The 13969-nt window shown below is 42.6% G+C and overlaps 1 protein-coding gene across 10 annotated transcripts in view; it reads left to right on the plus strand.

Annotated features, from left to right (window-relative positions):
* PCDH15 (protocadherin related 15) overlaps positions 1–13969 on the plus strand; it is a 579778-nt gene that overhangs the window by 472719 nt on the left and 93090 nt on the right. For all 10 annotated transcript variants that reach the window (XM_087932347.1, XM_087932353.1, XM_087932355.1 and 7 more), the window contains 2 exons: positions 977–1086; positions 1280–1420. In XM_087932347.1, the coding sequence (XP_087788473.1) occupies positions 977–1086; positions 1280–1420 (251 nt within the window). The remainder of the gene's footprint in view (positions 1–976; positions 1087–1279; positions 1421–13969) is intronic.

Below are 13969 nucleotides of genomic sequence, written 5' to 3' on the forward strand. Positions count from 1 at the left end.
GATACCGTAAGATTTTAGTTTTAGGAGTAATTTGTCATGTTCCACTGAATCAAAGGCTTTACAGAAGTCTATGTAGATTGAGTCTATTGCTTTGCCCTGATCGAGTTGTGTAGTCCATATGTTTTTGCAGTGTAAGAGTTGCAGATTACATGATAATTTTTTCCTGAAACCAGATTGTTTATTAGAGAGTAGATTGTTTGTTTCTAAGTGGAGGATGATGGATTGGTTAATAATTGATTCCATGACATTACAGGTGACGCAGCATAGAGATTGGTCTGTAATTTTCAACTAGGCTGGGGTCTCCTTTTTCTTGGTCTAGACTACCTCATATGCTTGACAACGTCTAAACTCTGTGTAAGCAAATTGCCAAGTGCAATTAAAGACTCTGCATTGTTACTAATTAGGTTCCATGTTCTGCTTATGGCATCAAAACCCTAAACAACTTGAGATCAGGATGCTATCAGACTAACTTCCCTCTCACACAGCTGATTAGTCATCTTGCATTTATGGATGCAACTTCTCTGTGGTAGCATCTTTGCTTGGCAGTGCTCTCTCCCATATTACCTTATTTATGTGCCATGGAACTAGAATTTATTGCTATTATTTGATGTTTCCAGAATCAGAGATATCAGATCTTAGGAAAATAACAAGAACAATTATGAAAGATTGTACACACTGTGTCTTCCTACTTATGTACTTTCAGAGTCAGCAGACTGGATGGCGGGAAATAGCCTGATAGATTAGATGGACTGTTCAACTGTTAAAAGTTGAATAGGACTACACTACTTATTCAACTATTTATTCCACTTATTGGCCATTTACACTGCCAGTGTTAATTTCTGAAAACATTAACACTTTATTCTCATTCCTTTGGTTGCTTTATACGTAGCTGTCTGTTTCAGTTTTGTAGATGTGTCAGGAGAATATTGTCAATGTGACCAAAATAAACAATAATCTATTTCAACTAATTCTGTAGGCCCCCACCTGTGCGTGAAGGTGCTCCCAAAGGAACCCAAGTGGTTGTGGTAACTGCTGCTGCCTTGAATCAAACAATTGTCTATTCCATTGTTTCAGGAAATGAAGACGGTAAGTTAAAGTGGCCTTGCATTTGGTCTCAGTAAAGTATATTTTTTAAGGAAGAGGAAGGAGGAAGTAAAAAACCCAAAATGGAAAAAAAGTAAATTTATTATATTCCATTTCAGATACATAGTACAGTTTTAAAGAAGCCATTTTATCCATTTCTAAATTGTTTATAAAATCTTATTTTTCTGCATTCCAGGAGTATTTGCCATTAACAATAGAACAGGAGTTATCTTTATTCAAAAATCTCTGGATTATGAAACTGCAAAAAAATATTTGCTTCGAGTGCAAGCAGATTCCCTGATAGTAGTCCGTTCTAATTTGCCAGTGCCATCCAAAAGTAAGTTAATTTATCTTTCCTTCCTTCTTCCCTCCCTCCTCCTTTCCTTCCTTCCTTCTTTCTTTCCTTCCTTCCCAAAAATTGGATGTTATATCTGCTGTTCTTTTCCTGATCTCCCACTATTTTGAAAATTAACCTTTTATTTGATTATATCTTCTGTGCTAAACATAGGGAGGTTATCAGCCTTGAATCAACAAGATAGGAATAAGGTCCACCCTCTTCAAATCACAGGATATCTGTCCTCCTATAATTAATATGGAATATCATCAGCAGAATTAATATATTCATTTTATTTTATAGCTATTATGTTTTTTTTCATTAAAGATATGAACAATCCAGAAAATGGAGATGTATGTTCAATGTTAAACCAATGTTATTTAAATGAAAAGCAAGAATTAAACATTGCAGTTCTTAACAATGTCACAGAAAACTGGAAAAACACTAAAATTTCTGAAAATTGGTTGCTCCAGCAATTTCCACAGGGAAGAGTGCCTTTGTTTTTCCTGCTTCTTAGCAGTTCAATGCTTATGTTTTTATTTATATTTTTTCCTCCCAATGAAATGAATGGGAGACAAGCTATCTATGTCAGCACCAAGCTTATATGGATTAGTTGTGAATTTCAACAACTAATAAGCAAAGCCAGAAGGACCTAGGATTGAATAGATCTAAGGCTTAATAATATATATTTTCAATTTCTATTTCTGTCAACATTGAAAATGAAAGTTATACAGCCTTACATTTTTCAGTGATCTCTTCAAGACTTGTGAGGCATATCTTCCCAACTGTGGAGCCTTTGGGTTTTTTTTTTAAGGGGTTAGTGTTTAACATCATCCACTGGGGAAAGTCAAAGCAGGACAGCAGGTGGACACAAGCTCCAACCTCTTTCAATACTTCATATACATACAAAAAGTGTGAGGCTTGGATCACAATGTCACGTCCACCGTTGTATCTTTTTGCTTTACAATGACATGTGGCATGTTTTTAGAAAAGACATAAGGCAGTAGTTTTCAACCTGGAGTTTGCAGATCCCGGGGGGGGGGCACGCTGGTGGGCCACAATGTCACAGGAGGTCCATGAAGACTTGAAAAAATGTTATGAGTTAAATCTTGAGCTAAGTGTTGGAGGTCTGTAGCCATGGTCCGTTGTATTAGTTGTTGAAATTCACCAAAGTATTTAAAGGGGGTCGTGGTGAAGAAAAGATTGAAAGCAACTGACAAAAGGTATTTGAAACTTTTTGGTAATCTTAAATAAACATTCTTAGACTTAAACAATAGTGCAATACATTCTGAATTATAACCTAAAATTATTAGAATGTGCATGACACTCTGATTTATGAAGGTCTACTTGCTTCAATCCAATTACCAAACTCAATGACCTAAAGAAATAGAACAAGGAAGGGTATTTTATAGATTGTTCTATTTTTGCACAAAGATAGAAAGACTGCATATACTTGTTTTTCTTTTTAATTTACCTTCCCTACAGAAAAGAAACCATTTTTGGTTCTTTTCCTTTTGGCTATATAACTTTTAGACCAAACTAATTTGCAAATTTCTATTTACCTTCCAGTTTATAGCAGAAGTGAAATGTAATAAAAACTTGGATTTGTTCTTATATATTCATTACAGAAGAATTGGATTGTCTCCATTATTGACTGTTGCCCATTATAAGCACATTATGCAGTTAATGGGAAATACTTTTTAATGGGCAAGGCCTTGATTTCAGTGTGACACCGTTTGTATGCCAGAGATCTTAGGTCCAATGTATGAAACCCTGGAGAGTAGTAATTGTAAATCCTATTGAATTACTAGATAGATCATTCCTGTAATTTTGTGTAAAGGAGCTTATACTGTTACAATTTTCTACTATAAGATATGCAATTAGGATAAAGAGTAAAATTCAAAGAAATAATGAGACAGAGGATGTATTGTAAACAATTATTTGCATTAATCCAGTGTTCCGTTTGACTTTAAATCATAATATTCATGAACCAAAAGATTACACAATACATCTTGCAGGAACATCAAACTCTTGGCTAAATGCAATGAACTTCGGAGCAATTAAAATAATTTTTTTTGATGAGGACAACAAAAACATCTTGCATTTCATCTTATGCTTTTGTTTCAGGATGTATCCTTGTAAAAAAAAAATTAGCCACTAAATGATATGCTACAAATTATACCTTAAGATAAAATGAGTGAAATTCTTTTAAAAAAAACAATAACATTAACAAATAATACCTTCCATCCTTGTAGAATTGCTAGTTCTTCTAGAGCAGTGGTGTCAAACTCAAGGCCAGTGGGCCAGATCTGGCCCACAGTGTGGTTGGATTTAGCCCATAGGCCGTCCTGGTCTACCCAACGCAAAGAAAGATCAGGCCAGTGTAGCTACAGGAAAGATCAGGCCAGTGTAGCTTTTGCCTGGCTCTACCCAGTGCAAAGAAGAAAGATCAGTCCAGCATAGCTTTTGCCCAGACTACCCAGTGCGAAGAGGAAAGATCAGGCCAGTGAGCTTTTGTCCGGACTACCCAGTGCGAAGAGGAAAGATCAGGCCAACGTTGTGTCGGCCCAGTCTACCCAATGCAAAAAAGAAACATGCCCGCTGTTATGTCCTCGGGGCTGACACAAGTTCCCCCTCAGGTCCGTTCATACTGCGGGGGCGTTTGCAGCCCCCATTGGCTGGCTCCCTTCGACAGCCGGCTATAAAAGCTGGCTGCTAGGTCAAGCCAGCCGCTGTTCGCTGGAAGGTCTGTTGTTAGCTTACAGACGCGACAGCCCCCTTTATTCCCCATGAATAAAGTGTGTTATTTAGATGCTCTGGTGTGGCCTCCCCTTTGTTCCGAACTTAACTTTGGCGACGAGGATGGGATGTGGCCAACCAGCAGCAATACCAAAAGAGCTGAAACACACACCAAAACGCTGAACCGTAGCCGCGCCGTTTGAGAGCTCGGTCAGTCGTTGATTGCGGAAGTGAAAGTGGAGCGTGTAGCCGCTCAGTTCAAAAAAGCTACGTGAGAGAAGTGGGGCACTGAGAACCTCAGCCGCCCAGCATTGAGCACAGAATCCAACCGCTGCTGTTCGGATTCTGCTTGTTAGCGAAGCTTTCGGCGCTGCGCTCACAGCCGCCAGAACACATAGGCGCGCGATTTGAATAGCTGTCAGCACGACGCTACAGCTATAGCCGCCTACGCCCTTGTAAGGGTGCGAAATTCAAACGGAAGTCAGTTACGGCGCTACAGCAATAGCCGCCATAGTCACACAGAACGTGTAACCCAGAGAGATCCTTTAGAGCTGAAGCAGCACTGCGAACTGCAGCTGCCATTATTATCAGGGCCTTGTATTCCCAGAGAGAGATTGGTCAGTCTACCAACAGACTGAACACCCAATATGAATTCAAATCCGGCGTTTCCGCCATTTAAGCCAGATGAAGACAAGTGGGACTCTTACAGAAACCACTTCAAACACTACCTTGATGCCATCGGTCTGGCCGACGCTACAGAGAACAGGAAGAAATCGTACTTCCTGAGTTACTGCGGGGCCACAGTATTCGATACCGCCACAGCGCTACTCGCCCCCAGGGAATTAAAGAACGTTCCGTGGTCCGAGCTGTTGGAGACACTCTCTAACCATTATTCCCCAAAGCCATCGCAGAGAGCAAGACGTTTTGCCTTTCGTATGAGGAAACAAACAGATGGAGAATCTATCAATCAGTATATGGCCGCCCTGAGAACCGCAGCTCTCCACTGCGAATTTAAAAATTACCTAGACGACATGCTCCTGGATCAACTTGTCTGTGGAGTCAGAGATGTAAGGTTACAGAGGCGGTTGCTGGCCAGAAAAGATCTCAACCTCACCCAGGCAATCGAGGAAGCTTTGGCCGCTGAACTAGCGACACAATCGGCCGCTGAAATACAAGGAAGCGCAGCCAAACCCAGTCCGGTCACTGTTCATTCCAAGGAAGCAGTGAGTGAAGAAGACCCCACCGAACACTTAGAAGTGCATCGCCTCAAACCTTTCAAACAGCCACAGGTAGGAGCTAGGCCAAAAAACGGCAACGTGCCTAAACACATCCTGTCGTGCCTCTCCTGCGGGGGGTCCCATGCCAGATCGACTTGCAGGTTCAGGAACGCCACCTGCAACAATTGCGACAAGAAAGGCCACATCGCCAGGGCCTGCCAGGCAACGCACGCGGCTCCACAAAAGTCATCGTCCCCTTACTCCCCTCCGGGACCACCCAGGCAAGTAGAAAATTGTTATACGTGCTACCAAGCTAACCACACTTTTTTGACACCTAATAAAATTACCCTCTCTATTCATTTAGAAGGTAAACCCTGTCTTATGGAAGTCGATACCGGATCGACACTATCGATCATCTCTTGGAGCACACTTAAGAAAATACGACCCAACCTGTCCAGGAAGCAACTCCAGAAGAGTCGTCTCACCTTGAGGGATTACCAGGGGAAGAATATTCCAGTACTCGGAACAGGCAAGTTCCTCGTGAGATTCAAATCCTTTAAAGGCCATCTGCCTTTAGTGGTGGTAGATGGTGCCCTCCCTAGCCTTTTGGGGTTGGATTGGTTCCCCTACCTTGGCCTTAGCTTAACGGGAGTACATGCTGTCTCACCTTCCGATATCGACTCACTATTTTCAGACTATGCTGATGTGTTCAGCAATGAATTGGGTTGTTATAATGGTACGCCCATTTCCTTTTCGGTGGACCCCCAAGCAGTTCCCATCCGTTTAAAACCGCGCAGAGTACCATTTGCTCTGCGCGCTAAGCTGGATGCAGAACTGGACAAATTGCTCCAACAAGGGGTGATCGAGCCCACGGATTTTGCTAAATGGGAGACTCCAATTGTCACACCCCTTAAAAAAGATGGTAGTATCAGAATGTGTTCTGACTATAAAACCACAATTAACCGCTATCTACAGACTAGCGCATACCCAGTCCCAGTAATCCAACACTTACTACACACATTTGAGCCGGGAACCATATTCGCCAAATTGGATATGTCACAGGCTTATCAGCAATTTCCTGTGGATAACCAAACGGCCGAACTACAAACTATTGTCACCCACAGAGGGGCGTTTCGATGCAAGCGCCTCCAATTTGGTGTTAGCGTCGCCCCAGGAATCTTCCAGTCATTAATGGAACGGATACTGCAAGGCCTCCCTGGCGTAGTTCCGTACTTTGATGACATTTTGATTTCAGCCAGGGACAGGCCCCAACTTTTCTCAGAGTCAGAGCGGTATTGGATAGGTTCAGGCAGCATGGCCTCAAACTAAAAAGGGAGAAGTGTGCCATCGCCACTAGGCAAGTGGACTTTCTTGGGTATAAAATAGACGCCTCTGGCATCCACCCCATGGAGTCTAAAGTCAAAGCCATTCACGAGGCACCCACTCCGTCTTCCAAGTCAGAATTACAAGCTTTCCTGGGTTTGCTAAACTTCTATGCGTCATTCCTACCCCACAAAGCCTCAGTAGCTGAACCGTTGCATAGACTTCTAGACAAAAACACTCCGTGGCATTGGGGTCCCAAAGAGGAATACGCCTTTAAGGCAGTCAAATCGCTACTCACTTCGGACGCTGTCCTAATACAATTTGACCAGCACCTTCCTCTAGTCTTAGCTGCAGATGCCTCACCTTTCGGGATCGGGGCTGTCTTAAGCCACAGACTTCCCAACGGCTCCGAAGCGCCAATCGCATTCTTTTCTAGAACCTTGTCAACAACCGAGCGTAATTATAGCCAAATTGACAAAGAGGCCCTAGCCGCCGTTGCTGCGGTCAAAAAATTCCATGAATTTCTTTTTGGTCACAACTTCGAACTTGTCACAGATCACAAACCAAGTCTTGTCCCCCAGGATGACTAGGTGGACCCTATTCCTGGCGGCCTACTCGTACAAACTGGTTCACTGCCCAGGAAAAAACCTCAGCCACGCCGACGCCCTCAGCCGCTGCCCGTTGCCAGCACCCGTGGAGGACCCGGCCCCGGTCCATGCCATTTTCGATGCCAGTGAGTTCGACATCCCAGTCACCGCTGGCGACATCGCTCTCCACTCAAAAAAAGATAAACTTATCGCCCAGGTTCTGGACTGGGTACGGAGGGGGTGGCCGGGCGGTAATCTCTCAACTGAATTCTCACCGTTCAAAACCCGCCAGCAAGAACTTTCCAGTTTACAGGGCTGCCTGTTATGGGGGACCAGAGTTGTCATTCCAAAACCTCTGCGCACACCCGTCCTGAAGGCATTACATGAGGGGCACCCTGGCATCGTCCGGATGAAAGCGTTGGCTCGGAGTTACGTCTGGTGGCCGGGCATGGACAACGAGATCACGAAATGGGTAAGCTCCTGCCGCCCCTGTCAACAATCCAGGCCAGCACCACCGATCACCACCCCAACCAAATGGGAAAGTACCAACGCACCGTGGTCACGGTTGCATATTGACTTGGCCGGGCCATTCCACGGCAAGACCTTCCTGGTGGTCATGGATTCATTCTCCAAATGGATCGATGTAGCTCTCCTACCCACAACCACCACCCGAGCAATTGCCCAGGCTCTGACCCGCTTATTTGTTACGCACGGTCTGCCCGACACCATAGTCTCAGACAATGGGCCCCAATTTACGTCCACAGAATTCAGCCGGTATGCCACCAACCTGGGCATCCGGCATATCCTAACGGCCCCTTTCCATCCCGCTAGCAATGGGTTGGTGGAGAGAGCCGTTAGGTCAGCAAAAGAGGCGTTGGCAAGATTCACTCAAGACGACTGGCACTCCAGACTCTCGCGTTTTCTCTTAAGCCAACACTCGACCCCATGTACTGTCACAAACAGGTCCCCAGCCGAATTACTGATGGGCAGACGGCTAAGGACAGTGCTGGATAGACTGCATCCCCACTATTGCCCAGACACACCATTGGGCTCTAACACTAGGGTCAGGAGTTTTGTATTACAGGACCAAGTTTTTGTCAGGAACTACGCAGGCGATCCCCTGTGGGTACCTGGGAAGATCGTGGCCATCACCGGGCCAAGGTCATACCGCATCCAGTTGGGGGACGGGCGTATCTGGCGGAGGCATCTGGACCAGATAAGAAGTCGCCAGGGCGAACATGCCGACGCTGACCCAGGGACTTCAGTGACCCTCCAATCGCCGCACCCGAATCCTAGCTGGGACCTCCAGAGTGACCAGTCGCCACCAGCCGAATCGAGGGAACGGACGGTAGACCGGGACCGTCCTACAGAGTCATCAGCCGTACCAGCTGATGACACCACCGGGTTGCGTGACAATGACAATTTAACAATCCAACCCAAGGACTGTGACCACTCCCAGACTCCAGTCCGGACTCCAGATCGACCCTGTTGCCCGGCAAGGCCAGTTACAGACTCCCAGAACTCTATGCCACTTTGTGCATCGCCAGAATTGCGCCGGTCGGGGCGCTCACACAAACCACCAGCTTACTTAAAGGACTATTAGTGTTCGTATCTAGGGGGAAGGGGTGTTATGTCCTCGGGGCTGACACAAGTTCCCCCTCAGGTCCGTTCATACTGCGGGGGCGTTTGCAGCCCCCATTGGCTGGCTCCCTTCGACAGCCGGCTATAAAAGCCGGCTGCTAGGTCGAGCCAACCGCTGTTCGCTGGAAGGTCTGTTGTTAGCTTACAGACACGACAGCCCCCTTTATTCCCCATGAATAAAGTGTGTTATTGAGATGCTCTGGTGTGGCCTCCCCTTTGTTCCGAACTTAACACCCGCAGTTTGGGGCGTGATGTCAAGCTAGCCATGCCCACCCAGTCGACCACGCCCACCTAGTCAGCCACACCCACCTGGCTCCCCAAGGTCAACCACAGCCCTGATGCGGCTTCAGTGAAATTAAGTTTGACACCCCTGTTCTAGAGGAAATAAAATGTATAAAGTATTTGTATTCTACATTATTTCAATGACTATCTGCTTATACTGTATGTCAAGTTTCTTGCCGTCTACTTTAGAAGATAAGAAACTTTACATAATTAATATAACAGGAGATGGGACATTTTAGAAAGTGGGAAACTTGAAAAAAATCTTTATTTGCAAAAATAGCATTAAATAATATAAAACAGTATTCTGAAGTTTCTTTTTGTCTTTATTAACCAATTTCATACATTCAGATTTTTTTTTATATACTATATATGCATGCCCTTCTTCTACTCTTAGTCCTTGAACAATTGGCAGGGATAATCTCTCAACATTATATTTCTTTCAGTTCTCTGATATAATTTTATCTGTAAGATAAGAATAGCAGCCCTCTTGTTCATATGTTTATTTTGTCACATTCCTTCGTGTTTTCCATGGCTTTTTGAATTGTGAACAGCAGCCATCAGTTATGCAAAAGTCTAGGACAATCTAAATCAATGAGTTTTATTTATATTACACAAAATGGAGACACATGGCATTTTCTTCCATCTTGACAAGACCTTCACAAGAATTGAAAGTATACCTTAGATTTATACACATTTTAGAATGTATTCAAACATTACCTCCCTTGTGCACCCATATTCCTCAACTTTTATTTTGATAGAACTCCATTTTTCTCCTTTTTAACGTTCATGGTTTGCATTGACCTGAAACTGCTGACATAGATTGGTCGTGGCCAGTGGTGGGATTCAAATCTTTGTACTACTGGTTCTGTGGGCGTGGCTTGGTTGGTGTGGCAGGGGAAAGATACTGTAAAATCTCAGAGGTGGCATTTGCCGTTCTCCAAGCTACTCAAAATTTCCACTACCGGTTCTCCAGAATTGGTCAGAACCTGCTGAATCTTGGCATTCTAAACTAAAATGAAATTTGTACAAGTTTGTAGTTTTATGGGCCCAGAGTTAATTATCTGTTTAATACAGAGGTTAAAACTTTTTCACCTCTGTTAGTATAAACTTAGTCAGACTATTGTACAATTTGCAAGGAAAAAAAGCATACTTTATTGCAAGTACTTTCTGAATCCTCAGGAAATGTAAGCTGTCATTCTTCAACCAGTCAGTTCTCCTGATTTCATGCCATATCCCCAAATATATGGAGATGGTACGGAAAAATCAATACTTGAAAAGTTGTGAATCCTTCCTAGACTTCCAATTCTCTGTGAAGAAAGTTTATATGCATGGTACAATCTTCATTGTCAATAGGGACTCGGGAAATATAGGCAAGCTATCAGTAGGTTGCCCCATCCAAAATACTCACCATGGAAACTAAATGTGTTTATCCATACACCCTAATTGAACAGTGAAAAAAACCCATCCACTGATAAATAAAAATATGCTTATTTTTTCCCCCTTAGAGTTATAGCATGCTTGGCTTGTGTCAGCTACTCTAGTGACTAGCTTAGAGCATATTTTGAGTGGAATTAATCATTTCCAAGGAAACAGCTCACTGACATTTGCAGTACAGGTAATTCTCAACTTATAACCATTCATTTAGTGACCATTTGAGGTTACAACAGCACTGGAAAAAAAATGAGACTTATGATCAAAATTTGACACATTCCCATGGTCATGAGATTCAGACATGTTTTACGACAGTTTCAATGTCCCAGGATCATGTATTCACCTTTTGCTGCCTTCTGACAGACAAAAATCAATGGGGAAGCCAGATTTACTCTATAATCATGTTCCTAACTTAACAAGTGTAATGATACGCTTCACAACTGTGTCAAGAAAGACCGTAAAATGGGACAAAATTCACTGTTTCAGTTGACCACAGAAATGTTAGGCTCACTTGTGATTGCAAATTGAAGCCTTCCTGTAGAGGCTATGACAGAAGGAACCATCATTGTGGCCATGTTCCTTTCTTATCAAAGATTTCAAAGTGTCTTAGCTGATGAATACAATTTTGAGAAGCTGTCATGGAATAGCTGAAATTTTATCCATAGCTAACCATGTAATAACAATTATTCATTGAAACATGAGATTATTACCCATCACCTTCTTAAACTTCTCAGAATACTCTCTTCAATATACTCTCATTTACCATTGATAGGAGGAGGGAGAGAGGGGACAAACTGATGTAGCTGTCTGTTTTTGTATCTATCTATTGGGAGCCCAGATACTTTCTTGGAAATAAGGAACATGATAGGAACCAAGGAAGAAGTCGTTGCATCATAATTTGCATAATTTGGATGGGTTCTATATGAAAGTATGTGCTTGTAAACCAGATCTCAGGTGAAACACTGCTGATGTAAGAATAATTAACAAAGAAAAGAAAATAACATAATATTTTACGGGTAATCCTTTTTTATATGGTGCCAGAACTTTCATAAAAGATCATTTTTCTTTTGTTGTATAATGTTCATGCTGTATTCATGCTGGCCCCTTTTTTGCTTTGATTGCCTCTTTTTCTGATCTGTGAACAAAGTGATATTTTGGGGATCAAAGCTCCTTTCCTGGGATTGCTGACAAGACTTCTATGCAGAAATAGTTGTTTTTCTTCTTCCTGGCTTCGCAGCTTTTCTGCCAATTTGTAAAAAAATTCAAGACACACCTCTCTTGCCTTGAAGCTAAGTAAAGAAAGCATCATGTGAAAACATCATTTGAAAAGAAGGTGACAGGAGAGGCCTGGTGTTCAGTGAACCAGGCCAATTGTTGGTGACATTTTGGCTCCACATTGTGGAATATTATATACTGCTAGGTATGCTTTTTTTTTTGTTGTGTCTGAAATGAAATAGGTTCAACCTATTGGTTATCCAAAAAACCCAAAAATGCTGACACGGGTGCTATTGCTTTGAATAGGTTGAACCTATTTCGTTCAGTAAAATGTAGTGACCCATTCTTTTAACAAATGCTTTAAATGTTGGGTGACAATTGCATTGTGTCTTTGATGAGCTGTCTTTCATTTTATTCTGCCTCACCTGTTCAACAAATTCATGTTGCAGGCTGAACAATGTAGGCAGTTTATTGCGATGTGATGCATGTTATTCATTCATTCTGCAAGCAATCAAAACTATGTAGTGGCACAAGAGCATTTTTAACAAAGACAGGTAGACCTCAGCTTGCAATCACAATTGAGCACAAAATTTCTTTTGCAAAGTTATTAAGTGATTTCCCCCCGCATTTTATGGCCTTTCTCCTCACAGTGGTTAAGTGAATCACTGCACAATTGTTAGTCTTGTCCACTAAATTGTGGACAAGATCTTAAGACAATTTTAGATCCAATTATCATTTTGAGATGCTAACTGGAAGAAGATTCTTTAAAACTGTGACTCTCTAAGGAGTTTGCACAAACTTTGTGACCTCTTTAAAAATATGAGACAGAACATCAAATGAATATGAAATCAGGAATCCAAAATATCATTCTTAAAGAGAAGAATCTAGAATTTTATTGCACTTGAAATAACTATGATGATCTTTCTTTTAAACCAGGTTTCTTATAATTTTCCATGATTTAATGGAGAATATACATTGTTTATGTATTTAAAGAACTGACACTTGTTTAGGGAAGAAATATTTTATACTCCATTTATGCTGTATGGTTTACTTAAATGTGTGCATACAAAAAGGCTCTGAAGCCTTTAAAACATGAAATTGATTGGTGATAATCCATGGTATTGTTCTTATTTTTTGCTACTAATTAGTGTGAAAAGTCTGTTTTAAAAGCAAGTGTTCTGGAAAAAAATGGCTTTTTGGTGAACAAGTGTATACACCAATGGTGGCTAACCTTTTGGGGCCAACAACCAGAAGGCAATGCGCGTCCCCCATGCCTCCTGCACATGCACATGCAATCCCGCTACTGCCCCCACCCCACCCCTTACCTGTACTGCACCTCACAGCTAATTTTCGGCTGGTTTAAGGTCTTTTTCGGATTCCCAGAGGCTTGAAAAAAGCCTCTGCAGGCCGAATAGGCCCGTTTCGTCTCTTCCTGTAATACCGGAAGTAACAAAATGGGCCTATTCGGCCTGCAGAGGCTTTTCTCAAGCTTCTGGGAGGCCGAAAAACGCCTCAAACCAGCCACAAATCAGCTATGAGGTACGCACATGCGCAGTGAGGTAAGTTTGTCTGCGGCTCGTGTGCTGGCATAAATGGCTCTGCGTGCCACTTGTGGCATGCATGCCCTAGGTTCGCCATCACAGGTATACACTATATTAAACTAATATATACAAATCTACTGGCAAAAGAACAAGCAATGGGCACACCCTTGTACAATACTGTAGTCGATATGACAGATAGTATTCAGTGTTATGGTTCTCTTTTTGATTTAATGCACTTGAAGCAATGGCATTCTGAACCAGTGCTTGATCAGGGTAATGGACTGAATAAGAGTCAATAATCTGACTCACACCAGACAAGAGAGAATATTGTTTGTGGGTGGCATATCTGTCCATTTGATGGTCCTAGAAGGGCATTAACTGCCCCAAAGAATCCCAAAGGTGCTTTTTCAAAAGGCAACTGGATTTCCTTTGTTTGTTTGTTTTACTTGAAGATGTTTCACTTGCATCCAAGAAGCCTTCTCAGTTCTGACTGGGTGCTGGGGAATGGAAGGATTTATATTCTGTTGTAGATGAGGTGGTGATACGAGGCAGACACGGCGGTAAAGGTTAACATTG

This window comes from Pseudonaja textilis, chromosome 4 (genome assembly GCF_049901715.1).
Source record: "Pseudonaja textilis isolate UNSWEBS1 chromosome 4, rPseTex1.2, whole genome shotgun sequence".
Classification (NCBI taxonomy): Eukaryota; Metazoa; Chordata; class Lepidosauria; order Squamata; family Elapidae; genus Pseudonaja; species Pseudonaja textilis.